Genomic DNA, 23,225 nt, shown 5'->3' with positions numbered 1-23,225 from the left:
CTTCCTGGCTCTTGGCCTAAAGAAATGATATTTCTCAATTATGGACTCATGGCTTCCTTACTTAGAATAAGCCACCATGATGAGGGGTCGGGGGATGTCCCTGTGGGCCATTAGGCTCTCAACAGTAAGAGTGCTGTCTTACGTTCTATGTGCACCCAGGAGCCTGGCCTGATAGGAGACTGAGGTTCTGGCCCAGGGTCTGGCCCCAACTTGCCATCTGACCCCTGGCAAAGCCCTTTCTTCCTATTTCTTCTCTCCACTCCTCCCCAGCTCACACTGAAACCCTCTCCAATCACTTTGCCCCCCCCCCCCCACTTGAAACTGCTCTGGTCAAGATCATCAGGAGCTTCCGCACTGCTAGATCCAGTGGTCGATTCCCAGTCTTCGTTTGAGCCTAACCTAGAGCTGCTTGCTGGCAGAGCTGACGGCACCACACCCCTGCTTTTCACTTACCTTCTAAGTGCCTAGCTCTCCTGGTTTCCCTTCTCCTTCACTGACCACTCTCCTAAGCTGGTCTCTCAACTCCCTGACTTTTTTTTTTTAATATTTATTTTGAGAGAGAGAGAAAGAGAGAAGGGGGGGGGGGAAGCAGGGGGAGGGACACAGACAGGGGAACAGATGATCTGAAGCAGGTTCCGTGCTGACAGCAGTGAGCCTGATGCAGGGCTTGAATTTGCAAACCATGAGATCACAACTTGAGCCAAAGTCAGGACGCTTAACCTGACTGAGCCACCCAGGCTCCCCCTCCCTGACTTCTAAACAAAAAACTCCCTACCTGTTCTCTCTTCCTAGGAGATAGCTTATCCAAGCTCATCAGGGCTCATTCCCACCTATACACTTGGCCCTCCAGGCCGGACCCCTTCACCCACCTGCGGACCCATCTGTATCAGTCAACATTTCCACCTGCCTATCCACTGAGCACCTCTACCTGAGCTTCTGCTCTTCCTGCCCAAACCTCTTCCCACAAATCTTCCCATCTCAGGATGGCACCTCCATCCTTCAGGTGACTGAGGCCGAACACCTTGGAGTCGTTCTTAACCCTTCCCTGTCACATCGGATATATCCAATCTGCAGCCTCTAGCTTAAAAACTGATTTAGAAACCAACCACCCTTCACCCCCTCTACCAGAATCACCAGTCTGTGTTCCAGTGTATCATAGGAGCCTCTTAACACCTCTCTTTGTAAACCTCTAGTCTACTTCCAAACAGCAGCCAGAATGATCATTTGGGACCTGAGATGGATTCTATCTTCCTTCTACTTATTCCTCCAGTGATTCTCCATCTCACCCAGGGTTAACATTCAAACCCTTATAGTGATCCACAGGTCCTTTCTTTACAACCAGACCCTAAAAGGTCTCTGCCACTCTCTACCCAGCTCTCGAACACTCCAACACTCTCTAGCTCCCTTCCCTGCTTTGTCTCCGTAACACTGACCACCATCTGACCTAATGGAAACGTTACTTATTTGTCTCTTTGTCCTAACCAGAACCTAAGTCCATGAAGCATGGATTTAAAAAAAAAAAAAAAAAAAATCCACCACATCCTCAGTGTCAGGAGTAGTGCCTGTTCTGTAAAATGAACAAATGGGTCCCCAGCTCTCCATATGAGAAGTGGGAGAGGGAGGACAGTGAAGGGATGGGAAGTAGGCAGGTCAATACCCTAAGTACTTCCTTTATGCACGAAAACTTACAGACAGAACAGACTTTACACCTGTGGTGCTTTTCCACATGCCACCACTGGGCGGCAGCACCAGACCACCAAGCTCCAAGAGGGGGCGGGGCGGGGGTGGGTGGGTGCTCGGGGGCTTGCCATATTAGCCCAGCCCTAGCAAATGCTCACCTTTGAGGTTAGATACTTGTTGGCCTTGGGTCTTGCTGAAGAGAGACAGCTCGTTGGTGATGGACTCCAGCATCTTCACAAAGTTGGGCAGGAAGAGGATGACCTGGACATCGTGGTTGGCTAGATGCCTTCCACAACTGATCCCCTGAGCCCCTTTCACATGGGGGCCACACAGCAGGGCCACTGTAGGCCTCTGGTGAACATTTTTGGGATTCAACCTGGAACAGAAGGTAAATAAGCGCTATCAGCTGCAGACCTGCCAATCCCTTGCACCCTAAACCAGACGAGTGCACCCGTCGCTCTCAGAGTTTTTGACAGTCCCAGGCCCCGAGGGGGCCAAAATCCACAGCATCCCAGGTCTACAGGGTGGCACTGGCCCTGTCCCACACATCAGTGTCATTTCATCTGCTGGGTCCTCTCACTAGGCAGTTCACCCAGATCTTGTTCCATATAACACGGTTGCCAGAACACTGCTTTCCGATCAAACCACTGAACTGTTCTATGTGCCCTGTGAGGTCCAAATCCTGCTTAGCAAAGACGCTTCTCTACCTCTACAGCTTTCACTCTTCTTCCCCAACATGCTGCTCCACTGAAGCAAGGCTGGCCCCGCTCTGTCCTGTACCTGTAAGGCTCCTTCCTGCTTCTCCTTGTCAAATTCTGACCCACGTTTTCTTTGAGATCCAGCTCAAGGCTCACGTCTTCCAGGATTACTCTGGCTCAACTCCTAAGAAGCTCAGAGCAAGTACTGAAAATGGCAGTTCTAAATCGTCCTCAATCAGTTGCCAAACCAAGTTCTCTTTACCAAGCTGCCAGTAAGCTAATAAGGGCAACACCGTAGGTACGGATGGTACCTCTTCCCTAGAATGCTGTGTGGATCAATGGAGGTATAGACAGCATTTAAACAGGGCCTGACACATTATAGCACTGGTCACAGAGGAGGCAGCAGGCTCGGGGCTTCCTGGTCTCCTAGGCTGGCAGCTCCCTTGGATACCCACTTCCTGACGAAGTCATTTCCAGCTCTTGCCATTCAAAGCTGAGCCACAAGTAAGGAGGTTTGGAGGATTAACTCTGGAGCTGTTCCCAACCCACAGACAGTACGCTCTGCCTCCAGGGCAGAAGGCAACTAGAGATGGACAGCAAAAAACAGGCTCAGGTCCCTGCTTAGCAGTGACCGTCACCTACTCTCCCAAAGGGAGGAAGATGACAGATGCTGTTCAAGTCAAAAAGGAAACCTCTGTCCTCCAAATAAATTCTAGGGAATTTAGCAATGCACTCTACCTATACACCAAACCATTTCATTTCCCCCACTACGTTTGCATCTTAAGGAAATACGACAAGTACTTCTCCCTTCGGACAGATACTGCTGCGCTGTGGCGTCTGACTCACCCGTGTCTGTTCCTGAAACGGACTCTTCCTCTTACAGAGGCACCCTGTCAGGACTCAAAGCAGACCATGGCACCGCCTACCCCACGGCAGGGGGCAGAGTCCAGGCCTATCTGGGCGGGAGACCGGCTCCACCAAGTACCAGCAGTGTCAACGTGGCGAGTCTTACAGCTCTGTGAGCCTCAGCCTGCTCAGCCTCAAACACCAGGCTAGATTTACCTTCGAAGTGAAGTTATGAAGATCAAATTCAACACTGTTGTGCAAGCACAGTGATAAACCATGTGGGACCCCACACACATGACAAAGATTACTGGCTGTGGTGATCTTTCTCAAAGGAAAACCAGCAACTGCTGCAAAGGAGCTGGAGGTGGCCTCCTGAGAGTTCCAACGCAGGGAGAAGACAGGCACAAGGACAACCGGCCCCAAGAAGCCAGCTGGAGAGGAATGTGACCTGGTGAGGACATTCGCACCCTGCCCCCACACTGCTGTTTCTTCGGCAGCTCCCGACTGCTCAGCTGGTCCAAAGCCCTACTTTCCAGCCACACAAGATCACAGATCCTGGCCACTCCCATGCCCTCAATTCCTTCTGCCTTCGGCACCTTCCCTCCCGACACCTGCTCCTGCCCTCCCTTCCTGCTTGCCCCGGTGAATTCCCCCTTCTCCGCAGGACGCAGCTTAGATGCTGCTGCTCCAGGTAGGACAACTGACTTGCCCAGCCTGGAATAGGACTGTGGCTTCCTGTACGTTCTTGTTTCCTCTACCACAGCATCGTACTTTCTGGAGACCTCACCAGCCTTCCGGAGGGCAGGAGCAGTATTTCGTTCTTCTTTGTGTCCCTAGTCCTAGCACAAGGATTCACACATGATCTCAGTAAATGACCACAAATAAAATTAAGCACTGCTCTTGATATCTGGGCCCAAGGGCAGGTAGGAAGGCACCGAACTCCAGCTCTCACACCCAGTTGTCAGGGTGGCTCCAGAAGTTCTCAGATATGGAACTTGGGGTTGATTTGTATCCCAGCCTGTCTGAAGTGAATGACAAGTGCCAAAGGCTGCGTCTCTGAAGGCTCACAGAAGGCAGGCCTCTGGTGGCCAGCAGGAGTGTCATGAACCAGCTATTACTAGGGAGAGAAAGGGTCAAAGGGTTAAGAGGGGCAAAAAACCCCTCGCAGCACCCAGGAAAGTGACTTCACAGAGGGACTCACACTGACAAACTCCTCGGCGAGCAGCACCTGCCCACCATTCTGTCTCCTGCCGGTCTGGAGGCATTTATTTACCTGTTCGGTCCTCCGAGTAGGGTCAATGCCATCTGACTGGCACACACCCCTGTCATCTCCAGTCTCCGCTCCAGAGTCAGCCCGTGCTTCTCGGCCACAGACAACAGCTTTTTATGCAGCTCATAGGAAACACTTGGGACAACCAGGCCCGAGTCTGCAGTTCAAAAGGAGGTGAGGAGAGAAAGGGTAAGTGATAACAGGAAACCAGATCCACAAGTGGGTGTACTCAATCCAGGATTCTGTGAAAGCCAAGACTCTAAGACCAACCCTCCCCTGGCCCATCTGCCTGATCGGGACCGGGGTGTGCTATGCAGCCCTCCAGGGCTCAAGAAGTGGACGGGAAGGGAGTAACAACTTGTTCATGTTACCAAAGAGCAGAGGCGAGCTTCAGTGCTCTTAGCAATTTAGCTTTAGCCATAAAAGCCAAGTCTACCAAGATCAATTTTGTTACTACCCAGAAAAGGCGGCACAGCATGTAACAGCAACCTATCGGCCACGTCAGAAGGGAACACGCTTTTCCCAAAGTGGGGGGAACGCCATCCCTGGCAGTGGGGCTGGTCCTCACAAGCAGGACTTCTTCCCCAGAAGTGGAACAGACGCTAAGCCTCCTGACACTCTGCTCCCTGCTGCTCACTGTGTAGGCCGGATGACTTGCTCCCATCTGCTCCCTCCTCCTCCTCCTCCTCCTCCTCCTCCTCCTCCTCCTCCTCTCTTCTACTCTGTCCTTCCTCTTTGCTTAAGAAATTCAACGAGCAACTTGTTTCCTCAAATAATATGTCGTTTTCTCCCCATCTGGGGTTGAGTGTAACCTAACACTTCTACCTCAGGGAAAGAGTACATAGAAAAAAGCAAGCTACTGAGAAGAATCTTCAACATTTTATTTGCCATAAAGAAAGAAACTCAATAAATGTTAGGGAGAATCACAGTCACTGAAAGCACACCATGGAAAGTATTTGGTTTCGTGAGGCCGAGGTCTGCAGTAGCTGGTACACTTGAAAGAGTCTTACCTGCATCAGTTCCAACACACCAGGAGCTGTTTCAGGGCCCAGGAAAACCAGGACAGGAAAGAAATGCCGAAGTAAAAAACTGTGATCTGTAATGGGCAGCTCATCTTGACAACCAATGCCACCTTACAAATACTAGAAGCCACTGGACTGGCCCCAAGGGAGCAGTCTTTTGACTTTTGCCAAAGAGTCCCATTTTGGCCTTACGGACCAACAGACTGATACACACAGACTCCAACTGGCAAGGCATCATGGGATTGCAGGTAACTAGTTTTGTCTGGCTGGATCAGGTGCCTTTTTAGATCCTGTGTCTTCATCTATACTGGACTGTAAACTCCTCAAAGCAGGGAAATAAAACCTTTCACTTCTTTGGCCCCCCACCTCTTCAACTTGTCTCAGCAACATTCATCAACAGAGGTGGGTTCTCATCAAGTACTCAAACATACACATGATGCAATCCTGGTGCTATTTCTGGTCTGGCCTAACTCTATGGTAGGAGTTGTCAAGAAGTTCATCATTATCCTACTGGTTCCAGAACCCTCTATAGAAAAACTTGTCTTCCTCACTGATCATTTCAGGAATAATTTCTTGAAGTTCTACCAGGGATCCAGTCCTCCCTACACAGATTCTTAAAATCACACAGAACGAGACTGGTACATTTGAACAACAGGAACCCAAGCACAAAGACTGAACCCAAAGCACCAAGGTCTACATCCTCTCAAGGGAAGGTGAAATAATAATAATTTATGTAATGATGATAATACAAGAAGTCTACACATCCACGCTGACACTATCCTGCGGGTTAACCGAACCCCTCCACCTGCTTGAGTCCTACTCCCGCCTTGGCACAAACAGCGCCATTAGGAACACAGGCTGTCTCCTCTCCCACTCTCTGAAATGTCAGTTCTAGGGAGGCTGCAGCCTGACCTTGCATGTCAACAGCTGATTAAAACAGTCGTTTTTACGGCCTGCTCCAGACACGCACATATTATCAGAACTAATTAGGAACCATTGATAGTGGTGTGAAAAGGTCCAGTGAACTCTCGGGAGTCATAAGTCACTAACAACCCTAACCTGTCAGACAAGCCATGCACCCGCCTACTACAAACCCCTCTTTACCTGCAAAGTCACGCAAGAGAGAGCTTTCCCTCGAGCCTGTGCACTTCTTCACCCAGTTATGTGCTTTCTGTTGGATCTGAAACGGATCGAGGCAGTGAGTCTGAGCCTGCCACCCTACAAATCAAGCTTTCTCTCTGGGTCTATGTCGTGTGCTGCGTGCATGTGCACCCCCCCTCCCATTCTGAGGGCTCTCTGGAGGCAGACTGAGCATTTTCTGCTACCTGTCTCCTCGGCACTTAAGGGTACAGAACTCACAGTACAGGGAGGAGAGCTTACCCCAAACCCTGGCTGGTTAAATGCTACAGCAGAGAGCTGCACATCAGTGACCAGCCTCTCACTGATCTGGGCCGGGGAAGTGGGGTGAAGGGGTCACCGTTGACGAACCGGCACACTTTGTAGCCTAGGGAAAGACAAGGCCAGGATTCCTTCCTGCTCAGTCTGCCAGTTACAGGGTCTAGGATTCCACCATACCCTACTCAGTTCCTCTGAAAGGAATGTGCAAGCACCACAAAATGTTCCTTTTCCACATTCACACACAAAGTCCAACCAGTCAGACTGGCTTATCAGAAACAGGCAGAGGGAATAAAATAAACTCCAAAGGAAGGGAACCAAGAACATAGCGTGTAAATTGCAAACAATAACACTGCCAAACCTGAACACGAGCCAAGCCTAATTATGTTTGGGTTGGAAGGTGGATCCTTATTGTTCAGGAACCAAAGCAGTAAGATCAGTCAGTAGGGTTTCTCTTAGTATGTATTTTACAGCTGTCGGCGAAACCAGAAAGGGGGACAGGATTATAGCCAGTTCGTGACAAGAAGAGCACATCTTAGGATCTAATTAACCTTAAGGTATCAAGGAAAACGACTCAGGCACACCCCATACAGGCTAGGAGCTCACTCTGCAGCACAAAGCTGCGAGAGCAATACAGCCTCGTTGGCCAGCAGCCCGGTGCCTGCTGTGGCCTCCCCTTCTTCAGGCCTTTGTCACTTCCACACGGCTCCTTCCACTACATACTATTTCAGGCCTCTGCCTCCCTTATGGACATATATACACACTCTCACACCCTCAAGCACCATGTCCAAACCTTCTCCAGCGGCCTCTGCACGTACATCCTTCCCTGTCCCTCAAACCTCCCAGCCTTTCGGTTATGTAACAAGGCTCCCACCACAAAGTGTCATCTCAGATCTAAACTCAATCCTCACACAGACATGGCCCTTTGGTTAGAAAGGCTGTGTGCATCCCAGGTCTTATCAATGAGGAGCACAGCTCATTAACGGGCATGGTGATTTCTCCGGGGCTATGAATGCTGATTCCATTTTGTGGTGGTCACTCAACTGTGGGGCAATATCACACTGGTTGGGTTTGTTTTGAAGTTTTTATTTATTTTTTTAATTTTTTTAACGTTTATTTATTTTTGAGACAGAGAGAGACAGAGCATGAATGGGGGAGGGTCAGAGAGAGGGAGACACAGAATCCGAAACAGGCTCCAGGCTCCAAGCTGTCAGCACAGAGCCCGACGCGGGGCTCGAACTCACGGGCTGTGAGATCATGACCTGAGCCGAAGTCGGCCGCTCAACCAACTGAGCCATCCAGGCGCCCTTGAAGTTTTTATTTTAATCACCCAGTGCTCCTCACAACAAGTGCACTCCTTAATCCCCATCATTCTACTTGACCCATCCCCATACCACCTCCCCTCTAATAACCATCGGTTTGTTCTCTGTAGTTAAACACACTCGTTCTTCTTTGGAGTAAAAACCACCGGTAAGTTCATACCCTCAGACCCACAGTGTACAAGAAAGCCCCTGTAGATTTACATTAAAGCTACCACAAAATGAAATTTGGTGTCCAGTGTATCCCTGAAAGAAGAATGTGTTACAGGAAGCCTAAATACTCTTAATACTCTTTATTAGGGCCCATGATCTGGGCCCTGTTCACTTTACCCCTTTCACCTTAAATCCCAACTCCCACCATGCTCCAAGGCACCTTGGCTGCCTTTTGGCTCCTAAACACCTCAACTCCCTTCTGGCCTTAGGAAGCCTGTCCCCTCTCTGGGGCCTCTCTTCTCTCTTCCAATGCTCTACCCACACTCAAGGCTGGTTCCTCATTCTTCAGGTCTCAGCTTCTTTGAGCCCTCAGTCTCAGCATGCTGCTTATTTCCTTCACTGTGCTGAATACAACTTGTAAACAACTGGGGGTTTTTTTTGTTTTTTGTTTTGTTTTTTGTTTTGGACTATCTACTTTGCCAGACTGTAAACTCCATGAAGGCAGGGACCATGTATGTCTCATTTGCTGCTGTAACCTGTTCTTCTTGTACCTTCAGTGTTAGCACAGGGCCTGGTGGAGGGTCTACATCAATAGGTGTTGAATTAACGAATGAATGGGAAAGGACACCTATAAAACAGCCTCAGCGCCTTCCATTCTGCAGCTGGACAACAGCCCAGCTGTAACCAAAGGTTAAGTGTGGGTAAGAGGTTTTGGATTCTCTCCTCACGTCTTCCTTCCTCCATTTACAACAACTAGACCAACGCCCTGTCCACAATGGACCTCATTCTTCAGGTTAAAGCTCCACTGGAACAAGCCTTGGACTCAAGGGTGTAAAGGACTTCCTGACAAGATTACTTCTTAATTATGAAGGGGAGAAGGAGCTTTATGAAGAAGATATCCGGTGGACAATACCTTACCAAGTGATTAAGTCAGCCCCAGTGGTGAGACAAACTGACACTGTCTATTCTTATGATGTGATACCCTGAATAGAACAGAGCCCCACCAAAATCCTGGGAAAAATGTGTTAACACGAATCACATCAAGAGGAAACAATCAATCAGTAAATAAAACTAAGGAGTATACTGCAAATCAACTGGCCTAGACTCTTCACAAATGTCCATATCACAACAGACAACAAAAGTTGTGGGAATCGTCCTGGTTAAAAGGAAACAAACGAGAGATGACAACTAACTGTAATGCACCACTGCTGACTATAAACACAGCTACGAAGGACACTACTGGGACAACTGGAAGGTTGTGGATATGGAGTGAACATGAGGACACATTTGGGTTAAAAGTTTCCAGGGGCGCCTGGGTGGCGCAGTCGGTTAAGCGTCCGACTTCAGCCAGGTCACGATCTCGCGGTCCGTGAGTTCGAGCCCCGTGTCAGGCTCTGGGCTGATGGCTAGGAGCCTGGAACCTGTTTCCGATTCTGTGTCTCCCTCTCTCTCTGCCCCTCCCCCATTCATGCTCTGTCTCTCTCTGTCCCAAAAATAAATAAAAACTTTGAAAAAAAAAATTTTTTTTAAAGTTTCCTGAGAGCCATCTCACCGTGTGGTTGTACACACAGCACCGTGCTGAGCGCACAGGGAAGCAAGCAGGGGTAATGGAAGGAAGTAGGAGTGCTCCAACTAAACCTCAAAGGTTCAGGTGTGTACTTGCATTTATATACAAAGTAAACGTGGCAAAATGTTAAGTGAATCTAAAGGAAAAGCGCATGGTGTTCGAAAAGCGCATTGGTGTTCGTTATACTATTCTAGCAACTTTTCTGAAAGTTTGAAATTGTTTCCAATGTAAAAAAGTTGGGGGGTAGAAAACAGAAAGTTAATTAAGTGCCTTCAAATAGGACCAACGAATGTGGGCAGAGTAATAACGCTTCAAGCCAGTGGTGGGGTGGGGAGTGGCAAAAGACAGAGTAAATACAAAGAACATGAAAAAAGACCCTGTTCCCACAGTCTTATGATCTAGCTGAAAACAAAAAATATGTGCAGATACCAGAGAATACACAGACTGAACTGTGGTCTTGAGCACAAGTGTCATGTATCAATTTCAAATCAGGGGCTACAGGTGGTAGGTATCAATTCTCAATCTGAACTATGCCTTGAAAGACAGGCAGGATTGTAGCCAGAATGACAGGAGAGAGAGTACTCCAGATGCGGTGGGGAGGAACCATGAACAAAGGTCCAGAGGCTGGAATCTGTGTGACACATGCAGATGAAAACTTCCCTTCCTGCAGCCCCGGTGCTGACGTGAAGGCTGGCTTAGAGTAGCAGGCGGGCCCAGAGTTCAGAAGGCTTTAAAGGCCAAGTTGTTTTATGCAGGGGGAAGTTAACGAAGACAGAAAGACCATGAACTGGTATCAGATGACACAGGGAACCTGTGGGGTAGCACAAGAAACTAAAAAGCCATGACCATTTCAATGGGCGACTCTGTAGGAATAGGAGAGCTTGAAGCCAAAATGAATACTGAGGATAAACAAAAGTTGCTTGCCAGGGCTGCTACAGAAGGAATCACTACATCTGCTATTAGGAAAAAAAAGGATGTGAGGGCACGCGGGCTACGACATCTGTCACCCCACAGATCTCCAGGGTTGATTTGGCTGGTCTTCTTTCTCTCTCTCTCTCTCTCTCTCTTTCTTTCTTTCTTTCTTTTTCTTTCTTTCTTTCTTTCTTTCTTTCTTTCTTTCTTTCTTTCTTTCTCTCTCTCTTTCTTTCTCTCCCTCTTTCTTTCTCTTTCTCTTTCTTTCTTTCTTTCTTTCTCTCTCTTTCTCTCTCTCTCTCTCTCTCTCTTGCTTTCTTTCTTGAAGGCAGACTGTAACATGCAGCACCTCATTTGGTCTCGAAAGCTTGACTCCCCTATGTTCTCCTACAAATAGACCTTGAGAGCTTGTTTGGAGGCTCTAGCAGGGGAGCCACCTGTATACCCTTGACCCAAGAACGGCCCTCCTCTATTGGGGAAGGTCGTCCTCTTCACCCAGCTTGCAGCTTCGGGAGGGATGCACATGGAAAGGTGAGGAAGAAAAGGGACACCTGCCTAGCCAGCCAAGAGAAAGAAAGAGGGAGAGAAAGAAAGAAAGAAAGAGGGAGAGAGGGAGAGAGAGAAAGAAAAGAAAAGAAAAGAAAAGAAAAAGAAAAGAAAAGAAAAGAAAAGAAAAGAAAAGAAAAGAAAAGAAAAAGAGGGAGAGAAAGAAAGAGGGAGAGAAAGAAAGAAGGAGAGAAAGAAAGAAAGAAAGGGGGGGGGGAGAGAGAGAGAGAGAGAGAGAGAGAAAGAAAGAAAGAGAGAGAGAGAAAGAAAGAAAGAGAGAGAGAGAAAGAAAGAGGGAGAGAGGGAGAGAGAGAAAGAAAGAAAAGAAAGAAAAGAAAGAAAGAGAGAGAGAGAGAAAGAAAGAAAGGAAAAAGGGGGGAGGGGAGGGGGTAGGGGAGGGGAGGGGGGAGGGGAGGGGAGGGGAGGGGGGAGGGGAGGGGAGGGGAGGGGGGAGGGACGGGACGGGACGGGACGGGACGGGACGGGACGGGACGGGACGGGACGGGACGGGACGGGACGGGAAGGGAAGGGAAGGGAAGGGAAGGGAAGGGAAGGGAAGGGAAGGGAGAAAAATGGCCTCTAGGATCCTTTCTAGTCATGAATTTTTATGAGAAGGAAGAGGCAAAGGTGGCTGCCTATTTTATGCCAGGCACCTAAAGAACGGCGATTGCACTGAAAGGAACAGGAATGGGAAAGAGGCAAGGATGCTGGGAAGGGACGACTGACTTAGCTGCGGTATGTCGAATTTAAGGAGGATGGTGGATGGTGCAGATGTTGAAATCAAACTCCTTCCTCACTCTGGCTAGACACCTGTGGCTCTGAAATGGGAAGAGGATACATATTGGCAAAGTGGTCACATTCACAAAGACCAAATCATTTTCTAAAAAAAACAATAAAATGACCAACTGGCAGCTTTTGATATATCAAAGCTCAGTTGTGAGGTCATAATATATACCTAGTTTCCAGACCCTCCAGGCCTTAGTTTAAATTTTAAATTTTAAATTAAGGGGCACCTGGTGAAATTAAATTAAGTGGCTTGGTTTCAACTCAGATCATAATCCCCGGGTCATGGGATCAAGCCCCGCATCGGGCTCTGCGCTGAATGTGGAGCCTGCTTAAGACTCCCTCCCTCCCTCCCTCTCTCCATGCCCCCAACTTGCACTTTCTAAAATAAAAAAATAATAAATTTAAAAAAATTTAACTAAAAGTATATAAATTCTTAAATTAAAACTCTTGCAAAAATTGTCATGAGACCTTTTCCCATGCAAAGACTGTAGGAAGCACAAATGTTCATTACTGGGGGAAGGGTCTAGCCAAGACACCGTCTTAACAATACTGCTCTAAAACCTCATGAGATTGCCAATGACTACAACGAAGCCCCTCAGGCCTAAGACAAGTATCTACCTGATTACCCAGGCCCCCAAACTCTGAAGGACAACATACTAAAGTAAACATATGTTTACTAAAGTAAACATACCCTCAACTCTGTTAGAATCTGAGGTTCCTAAAATCAACCAAGTCACTGTCGAGGAAGTCTGCTAGCAGAGACACAATTTTAAAAAACTAGGTTAACTCTGTTCAGTGCAAAATTATGGTGGCACTTGGCACAGCACAGGTGTATTAGTGCAGGCGTTTTGATCCAGAACATTTCCTAGAATTTACCTCCTGATGTGTCCCTGTAGCTCTCAGGAGCACAAGCGCTGAAGGAAGTCTCACTACTCTTACGGTAAAATTCTTCAGTGGCCACTTCTAAACTCAGAGATTTATTTCTTTCTGAATTCCTACTGAACACACATAGAAACGCAAAGCAGATTTCCTGTTTACCTGTTCTTCAAGAGAGAAGAACACTGCTGGTCTTGAAAGGATTAGAATACTTCTTAAGGGACTCTCAGTGACAAGAGGCAGAAGCAGGCAGCCAGAGCTCAGAGGCAGAAATGGAAGGCCAGTGTGGAAGACAACTGCCAGCCTGAAATGCCGAAGGTCAAGCTTGTCCTGACAGCAAGACACATCCCCACTGAAGCTCAAAGACTCAGTTAGCCAAGGTGGGAAGAATAAAGAGGCAAGCCATAATAAAGCAGCAGGAACAAACCAACTGTGGCTTCACCAGCAGCTCCCCTTCGAAGTAGGAACCAGAACTGCTTTTACCAAGACAAATGGGCATGGGTAAGTGGTAATGGACGCAAAGGGAGCTCAGACCAGAGAGCCCCACTTAAACTTTGACTTGATCGTTTTGCAAGACAGTAAATAGTAACTCGTTTCCGGTCATCCTCCTCATACATTTGCTGCTCCTCAAATCTCAGTGGGCAGATAGTATGGTGGCAAAGAAACATCCTTCAGACAAAGCAAATGGGACAACTGCAGAGATTTGGGGCCTGCACCAACAGCCCCCCCCCCCCCACTGCCTCCCATCTGGGCTTCTAAATACTAGAGGGCTGAAGGAGGCTACACAGTGGAAAACAAATGGCAGAAGTTAAACAAGAATTCTACCCAATAGGAAGGGTTCTTAAATATACCCAAGAAGAATTTATCAGAACTCAGGAAATGAAGAATTCGAGACACTTTAAAGTCATTCCTGACTGAAAGGTTTACTGGACCACTTAATGCCAACAAAATGGGAATAACAAAACGAGGAGAACAGGGCAATCTCACAGATGTGCTGTGAAAACTGTGACAAGCACGTGAAGTACTCAGAATGGTGCCCGTGACATAGTCATCATAAATACCCAATGAACTTTCAATACTATGACACTGATCACAATGCTGTTGCTTCTCCTAAAACAGGTTCCCACCATCCCCTTTCTGCCACCTCTAAACCTTGTACACAGTTCTATTATTTGTTTACACATTTAGTTACTCCTGAGGCCCCTGAGGTGGCAGACAATGACTAATGACTTACCCAGAGGGTCTAGAACGGTGCCTGGCACGTGGTAGAAATTTTATAAACGTAGATGCTTTGAAATAACCTTACTGAGGCAGCCTTTGCAATTCTATTTGAAGTCAAATACTAACGATCACAAGCTGGGCATTGTACTAGCTGCTTTTCCACATGATCTCATTTAATTGACAATTTTATCCCACTTTACAGAGAAGGAAATAGGCTCAGTAGCCCCAACTTGGCTCTATAACTCTGCTCTCTGACTCTACAGATGCCTCCTCACTGAAGCCTGCATTAACTCCCTGACCTCTCTCTCAGTGAGGTAACTCTACTGCTTGTCTTTTCTGAGCTCAGCCACAAAGCACTGCGGGCAGAAAAATCACAAAACCATGCAGACTTGGCCCACTGCAGACTTACGCAGTCTAACTACCACTAGACGCTCACGGCCATTCTTCCTGCCCCACGGGCTTGATGCCTTTCAACACTCCCGCCCACTCAACCCTTTTCTACCTGTTTCCAACCATCACACTCCTCTGTACCATTTCTCTCACAGCTCTTTCCTTCCACTCAGAGCCCCAAACCTCTGGTAATGAGTTATGTCCAGAGCTCAACCAGTCTTGCTGCTCTCATCCCTCTGTCCTCCCACTGTACCCTGAATTCTATCATGAGACCAGTCTTCGTAGACTAAAAGTCTTCCTAAAAGAGATTTGAGATAATGTCATTTTCAGAACCCTTAAGCTGCTCTCTATGGCATAGGACAAGGACAGCATATGCACACAAGGCTCTGTGCTCCGGTCCAAAGTATTTTTAATTCCTGTTAGTCCCCCATGCAAACTCAGTGCCCTGGCCAAACCAGACAATGGCCAATCTCCCATGGCTCTTTCACACTATTCACCAGCACCTACCAGCCCACCCACGCATCTCCTCTTCCTCTCTGCCTAGCGAAGATTGCCCAGTGGTTCAAGGCTTCTGTCCTGCTCCCTTTGTGAAGCCGTCCCTCATCAGCCCAGCCTTCAGGACCTCTCCTGCTTCTCAATATCCAGTGCAATTAATGTCCACGCTCACAGGACTCTAGGCATATATGGTATCTTCCCATTTTCTGATACACTTTAATAACGAACGCAAGGTCTTAGAGTCACTTACACAAAATAAGCACAGTATTCTGACCGAATGGTCGTAAGTATTTCTTTTAGAGTATTATGAATGTTGAGCAAAGATTCTACTTCGAAGCCTTATCTCTCTCCTAACTAGTGTTCTTTGGGGACCGCTTACCACCGAACACAGAGAGCGCACACGCATCTCACACTATTTATAGCCAAACTTAACACACAAGTATATGACTCCTGGATATCGTTATTTAGCAGGGTAAGTCCAAGTGGAGGAATATCTGACAATCTGTGACTGTTGGAAACAGCACTATCAAAGGACTCAAAAAGGCTTTCTAGAGAGAAAAGATTTGGGTTAAACAAAGAGCTAAATTTAGTTGCTTCCTGAACGTGTTTTCCCAATCAACAGACCTTTTAGAACCCTGCCCCCATCTCACACACACACACACACACACACACACACACACACACACACACACACAGTTGGCAGAGGACTGCCAAGAGGAGTGTAAGCAATGACAGCATAACGGCTTAGAAACAGTTGACACCACTTAGCATGCAGTTAGTGTGCTGGATACCAGCAGCAAGCTGTCAGAATCCCAAAACCCAAGCCATCACCAAATGGGTGGTAAACATGTTGCTCTTTTGCTACCCTGGGGATTAGCAGAAAACAAGGTATTTGGGGTTCTAGGACACGAATGCTCAAAGGCTAGTTGGGGAGCCAGCCAAGTCACTCCCCCCAGAGGCTGATCTAAGCTGGCCCATTCCTGAGGGAATACTAAAAAGAAACGACTGCAGTCTATTTTGCTATTACATGCCCTTCTCTTCTTATACTATATTCTTCTTCCTTTTTAACGTATCCACATTTGGAAGATAAAATGAAATATAACAGATAAGGTTTATAAGAGCCTTTATCTCTCTGGGCCTCAATGTCCTCATGTGTAAAATGAGAAAATCATACTAAGTGATCAAGTAACTTAACACTAACATTTGATGGTCTTAGGTTATTCCCCCACCTATTCCAGATAGTCTGCCTATTCTAACTGTAACATTTGCATAGTAAACCCAAGTGGAAAAGTGCCCCCAGCCGTGCACTATCTGAATAACAGTAAAAACCTACTTTGAGGCTTGTCTCTTGTTCCTGGAGCAGAGTTGAAAACCACCTGTAGGAGAAGCTGCTCCGCAAGGCAACAGCTCGCTTGCTCTACTTCCAGCATAGACCCTGCTTGGCAAAAGGGCTTCATTTGCATTCCTGATCACTATTGATGACAAAGAGGAAAACCAGATGGCATGAAGCTGCAGGGCCTCTCCTCCTCTCACTGTCATGCCTCAGTCAGGTACAACTGGTCACTATACACAAGCCGCCATACCGGAGTTCTTGGCTGAGGACCAGCTCATGGGGTTTGTAGTATGTTTGTTAATGGCAATTCTGGAAAAGTTTCACGTAAGACAGGGAACTTTTTATTTCGGTCATTAAATTAAACTAGGTGCAAAAATCAAGTTAGGGAGGTGGAATGTATAGTAGGAAAAAACTCCTACCCCTCCCCTTTGCCTACTCTAGCAATGTTTTCTCAGGTTCTTTTTAGATCTGAGAATCTTTCCTGAGTCTATCATTCCCTCCCTTTTAGCCACTTCATTCCAAGGCAGTCTATATCTCCCCAAGCTCAGGGATTTCAGGGAAATGACAACCGCATGGCCCAACCACCTCAGCTCAGAGAGCCACCAGCAGAGGCAGCTTATTTTACTAATGAGGGCAGTAAAAAAGGGGAGCCATAGGGGTAGATAAATAGCAGAATCTGTACTATCAGACCTGTTGGATGACAGCTGCCTTTGAAAAGTTTAAAATCTGGCAAATTAAGCCTGATTCTGAGCTAGGCTGTTTGCCTATGCATAGGTGGTAAAAATCAAAGGAGTTCAGCAAGTTACACTGTCAGTGCCACTTAGGGAAACTACCTTAGTAAAGAGGCATGCCCACCAGAATCTGCCAGTGACCGATGGAAAATAACTTGGTAATCTCTCTTAGCCTCAGAGTCGGCTTATTTTTTGTTTTAGCGTGGAAAGCACATGCAAATTTCTATACTCAGCAAACCAAATACATCAAAACCCTATTACTGTCTACAAAAAAGCCACACCACATCTGATTTTGCTCCAAATGTAATTAAGTCATCTCCATAATACTTCCTATAACTGCTACTACTGTTCTAGATTTATATTCCCTATATTCAAACCCTCAAACCAAAATGAATATTGTACTTAGTTCCTTCTCTACTTAATTAAAATGATTATGATTCCTCCTTTGTTCTTTAAGATCCTTCAGTAACAATGGTTTTCAAACTGTATTCCCAGAAGCCCAGATAATAATGTGGTTTGGGGTGGGACAGGGAGAGGGGTGAAGAAGACCACTTCTCCACAGCTGCATTTATCTGCCTCAAATGCCACGTTTGAAGAAAAGCTCCTGATACTAAAAAAAAAAAAAAAAAAAAAAAAAAAAAAAGAGGAAATACAAACCAAAACCACATTGAGATATCACCTCACGCCAGAGTGGCTAAAATGAACAAATCAGGAGACTATAGATGCTGGAGAGGATGTGGAGAAATGGGAACCCTCTTGCCCTGTTGGTGGGAATGCAAACTGGTGCAGCCACTCTGGAAAACAGAGTGGAGGTTCCTCAAAAAATTAAAAATAGATCTACCCTATGACCCAGCAATAGCACTGCTAGGAATTTATCCAAGGGATACAGGAGTGCTGATGCATAGGGGCACTTGTACCCCAATGTTTATAGCAGCACTTTCAACAATAGCCAAATTATGGAAAGAACCTAAATGTCCATCAACTGATGAATGGATAAAGAAGTTGTGGTTTATATACACAGTGGAATACTACTTGGCAATGGGAAAGCATGAAATATGGCCTTTTGTAGCAACATGGATGGAACTGGAAAGTGTTTGCTAAGTGAAATAAGTCATACAGAGAAAGACAGATACCATATGTTTTCACTCTTATGTGGATCTTGAGAAACTTAACAGAAGACCATGGGGGAGGGGAAGGGAAAAAAAGTTACAGAGAGGGAAGGAGGCAAACCATAAGAGACCTTTAAAAAAAAACTAAGAAGGGGGGGTGGGAGGGAGGGGAAAGTGGGTGATGAACACTGAGGAGGGCACATGTTGGGATGAGCACTGGGTGTTCTATGGAAACCAATTTGACAATAAATTTCATATAAAAAAAAGAAACTTGGGGCATCTGGGTGGCTCAGTTGGATGAGCGTCTGACTTTAGCTCACGTCATGATCTCAGTTTGTGAGTTTGAGCCCCGCGTCAGGCTCTGTGCTGACAGCTTGGAGCCTGGAGCCTGCTTGGAATTCTGTGTCTCCTTCTCTACCCCTCCCCCGCTCATGCTCTCTCTCAAAATAAAATAAACATTTAAAGAAAAGAAAAAGAAAAAGGAACTTAAAAACCATTGAGGTAATAGACTAGACTACCCAATATAGTGACCTCGGTGACTACCCGGGCACTAGTTGGTTACATGAGAATTAGGACTAGCCAAACTTCCAGATGACCAGGGCTCTCAGGAGATAAGGACAGCATAGTAAACAAACGTAATTTATTAAAACCCTAATTTTAGCCAATGGTGTCAACCATCCATCTCCAACTGTTTTTTACCCCAACAACTAGTGAATCAGAGTTGAACCTCTGGTAAAATGTAAAGGCAGTAATAGGCAAGCCAAAGTGAAAAGTCAAAGATCTGATTAGTTGGCTCCTATGCCTTTAGTTGTTAATCACAACACACTAAATAAAGAGCAGACCAGATCCTGTCAGATGTAGGATATAAATGGACATGAAATCAGCCCCCTACCCTATGCTGTGATAGGTAGGATGCTACATTAGCCACAATTCCCAAGAGACAATGATAATAAGCCAACCGCAAAGCCACTTTAGTTAATTCCTACTGCAAGCCTCTGATTCAGAATCTAGATCATTGTGTTTCAGGCATAATGGAGAGGGAAGAGCAGCCGGTGGAAAGCGGACCTGGTGCAACTCACCAGTGCAGAACTCCTTGCTCACGTTGTGGGGCACAGTGATCCGCCGGTAGACAATGGGCTCCGACTCCAGGATGTTCTCATCGTGGCGGTACCGAGTAGGCCTTTCATTTGGGATGCCCCGGGAACGGGTACCAGTTCTCCTCTCATAGGTATCAATCTCTTCAAACACAGCTGCCTTGTCAAAAAGGGCCAGGTTCCCTTCAAAATCAAAATCTGTGTCTGGGATCTCCTCGATATCATCCCCAAAGCACTCGTCATCTTTATTCTTCATTTGGCCATTCTTTAATCCACTTTTCTTTGGAGTTGCCTGATTTGGGTGTCTGCTACTAGATGACCCTGGAGGGAAAAACAGGGACTAAGGTCAGTATGCCGACAGTAAGTGCTCAGTGGAAGTGGAAAATGCATTAGTGCTTTATGGAGAGTGTTCCAGGAATCAAAGTGAAGATTGTAAAGAAAGGTAAGCTATTCCTAGATCGTATTAAGTAGCACAAACTACCACAAATCTCCTGGAATAATAGATTTCATATATTACCTAAGTAATAATAAATATAAAATAAGTACAACTCCTGGAAATCCTAACCAGTTCTACCCTTCACAAGGAAACTGGTAATGACAGAGGCTTTTTTTTTTAACAACTGAATGTCAAAAAAGTGGAAGGGCGCAATCCCTATCAAAATAACACCAGCATTCTTCACAGAGCTAGAACAAACAATCCTAAAATTTGTATGGAACCAGAAAAGACCCCAAATAGCCAAAGCAATCTTGAAAAAGAAAAGCAAAGCTGGAGGCATCACAATCCCGGACTTCAAGCTATACTACAAAGCTGTAATCATCAAGACAGTATGGTACTGGCACAAGAACAGACACTCAGATCAATGGAACAGAATAGAGAACCCAGAAATGGACCCACAAACGTATGACCAACTAATCTTTGACAAAGCAGGAAAGGATATCCAAAGGAATAAAGACAGTCTCCTCAGCAAATGGTGCTGGGAAAACTGGACAGCAACATGCAGAAAAATGAACCTGACCACTTTCTTACACCATACACAAAAATAAACTCAAAATGGATGAAAGACCTAAACGTAAGACAGGAAGCCATCAAAATCCTAGCAGCACTTCCAACAGATCCTAGAGGTTCCATCAAAATCCCAGAGGAGAAAGTAGGCAAAAACCTCTTTGACCTCAGCCACAGCAACTTCTTACTCAACATGTCTCCAGAGGCAAGGGAAACAAAAGCAAAAATGTACTACCAGGACCTCATCAAAATAAAAAGCTTCTCTACAGCAAATGAAATAAGCAGCAAAACTAAAAGGCAACCTACGGAATGGGAGAAGAGATTTGCAAACAGCATATCAGATAAAGGGTTAGTATCCAAAATCTATAAAGAACTTACCAAACTCAACACCCAAAAAACAAATAATCCAGTGAAGAAATGGGCAGAAGACATGAATAGACACTTCTCCAGAGAAGACATCCACATGGCCAACCGACACATGAAAAAAAATGCTCCACATCACTCATCAGGGAAATACAAATCAAAACCATAATGAGATACCACCTTACACCAGTCAGAATGGCTAACATTAACAACTTGGGCAACAACAGATGTTGGCAAGGATGTGGAGAAAAGAGGATCTCTTTTGCACTGCTGGTGGGAATGCAAACTGATGCAGCCACTCTGGAAAACAGTATGGAGGTTCCTCAAAAAATCAGAACTACAATATGACCCAGCAATTGCACTCACTACTAGGTATTTATCTAAGGGATACAAGTGTGCTGTTTCGAAGAGGCACATGCACCCCAACATTTATAGCAGCACTATCAACGACAGCCAAAGTATGGAAAGAGCCCAAATGCTCATCGATGGATGAATGGATAAAGATGATGTGGTACACACACACACACACACACACATACACACACACACGCATGCACGCACAGGGGAGTATTACTCAGCAGTCAAAAAGAATGAAATCTTGCCATTTGCAACTACATGGGTGGAACTAGAGCATATTATGCTAACCGAAATTAGAGAAAGACAAATATAGGACTTCACTCATATGAGGACTTTAAGATACAAAACAGATGAACATAAGGGAAGGGAGGCAAAGATAATATAAAAACAGGGAGGGAGACAAAACATAAAAGACTCTTAAATATAGAGAATAAACAGAGGTTTGGGGGAGGGGTTGAGGGGGGGTGGGCTAAACGGGTAAGGGGCATCAAGGAATCTACTCCTGAAATCACTGTTGCACTATATGCTAAGTTGGATGTAAATTAAAAAAATAAATATCTGAAAAAAAAATAAAATAAAAAATGAAAAGTGGAAGGGCAAGGGGCCAGCAGTCTCTTCCCACAGGTCTGAGTGGTTTGACCCCAAATGTCCAGGAGTAAAGAGAGAAATATCCCCAGAGTAAAAGAAGATCAACTCCTCATAACCTGAAGTTCACAAAAAAATACTACTCAACTGGCTCCGAATTCTATGCTTCCCAAGCAAACAACCTTCTAATTTTTAATGTGGTCTTAGCCTAGAACCCAGCAGGAGGGAATCTCTGGTTTAGAGAGATTCCAGATCTTGAGCCAGATATACATCTATCACTGTAAGTTCGTATTTTGACTTATAAACCTGTTTTTAGATCTCTCTCTCTTTTTTAATGTTTATTTATTTTTAAGAGAGAGAGAGAGAGAGAGAGAGAGAGAGAGAGAGAGAGAGAAGGAGAGGGACACAGAGGGACAGAATCCAAAGCAGGCTCCAGGTTCTGAACTGTCAGCACAGGGCCTGACTTGGGGCTCAAACTCACAAGCATGAGATCATGACCTGAGCCGAAGTTGGACACTTAACTGACTGAGCCACCGAGGCACCCCTAGATCTCTTAATGTGATCTTTTCTCAGAATTTAATACTTGTAGGGAAGCAATTTCTGAACCATCAACCGACAAGGATCATACTGACCTGATTCTACAGTGACCACACCAAGATGCACATCAACACCAGAACAGCAGACACTCTCTATCTGGCCACCACACATCAGTCAACTACTCTTCTAGCAGCCAAGACAGAAAATCCCACAGAATTCTCCAGACCATCCACTCCTAGAGAATCCTGAATTGAGTTTATATTCTGACCATCCTGAAAGGGTGGACCAGGCTAATGGTATGCCAAACTGAACCTCCAATATGGTTTAAGTAAATGTGATGTGCTTCCTTTTGAAAGACTGAGATCTTTAATTACTGAAAATACTTAAATAGAGGTTAGAATGATCACGAGCAAACTCCCTCACATACAGCATCCCAACTATACTGCTCTAACTTCTCACAGCAACTCCCTTCTACCCCATGGAGGAGCCAGGACACCTAGGCTCTAGCTGCAGTTCTCGTTAACATGTTACATAATCTCAATTTCCTTGTATGTAAAATGCTCACTGTTTTATCCCCAGCAGAGTTCCTAGCACACAGCAGGCAGTCAATAAATATTTGTTTAACAAATTAATCAACATTGGCAAGATCAATTGCAATAATTATTCTGAAAGATGTGTACTGTGCAAATATAACTCGTGTCCCCAAGTCTTCCTATTGCCAAATATTGGTATAGAAAAGGGCTGAGCTGGAAGATGAGATTTAGCCCTCTGAAAATAACTAAGCTTGGCCAAAATTATAAAGGAGAGGAAGATCTAGCTGAGCCACCATCAACAGCTTGGATTATAAAACAATGACAAGATTGTCAAAATGTGGGTTAAGTTCTAGTTCCAATAATCTGACAAAAACATTTAGTGAGAGCATGCTATGTGCCACAGC

At 45.9% G+C, this 23,225-nt stretch overlaps 1 protein-coding gene across 4 annotated transcripts in view; it reads right to left on the bottom strand.

The window, feature by feature from the left end:
• The window catches only part of EDC3 (enhancer of mRNA decapping 3), a 61,653-nt gene that overhangs the window by 3,256 nt on the left and 35,172 nt on the right, over positions 1-23,225 (bottom strand). For all 4 annotated transcript variants that reach the window (XR_006293238.1, XR_006293237.1, XM_043555016.1 and 1 more), the window contains exons 4-6: positions 19,429-19,764; positions 4,498-4,651; positions 1,839-2,056 (exon numbers count right to left, since the gene is read on the bottom strand). Coding sequence is in view for 2 of the 4 variants with exons in the window: in XM_043555016.1 (XP_043410951.1) it covers positions 1,839-2,056; positions 4,498-4,651; positions 19,429-19,764 (708 nt within the window). In the remaining 2 variants the exon portion in view is untranslated. The remainder of the gene's footprint in view (positions 1-1,838; positions 2,057-4,497; positions 4,652-19,428; positions 19,765-23,225) is intronic.

The sequence above is a fragment of the Prionailurus bengalensis genome, chromosome B3 (genome assembly GCF_016509475.1).
Source record: "Prionailurus bengalensis isolate Pbe53 chromosome B3, Fcat_Pben_1.1_paternal_pri, whole genome shotgun sequence".
NCBI lineage: Eukaryota > Metazoa > Chordata > Mammalia > Carnivora > Felidae > Prionailurus > Prionailurus bengalensis.
The sequence above is the reverse complement of the archived record's forward strand: the minus strand, read 5'-3'. Positions and strand labels throughout refer to the sequence as shown.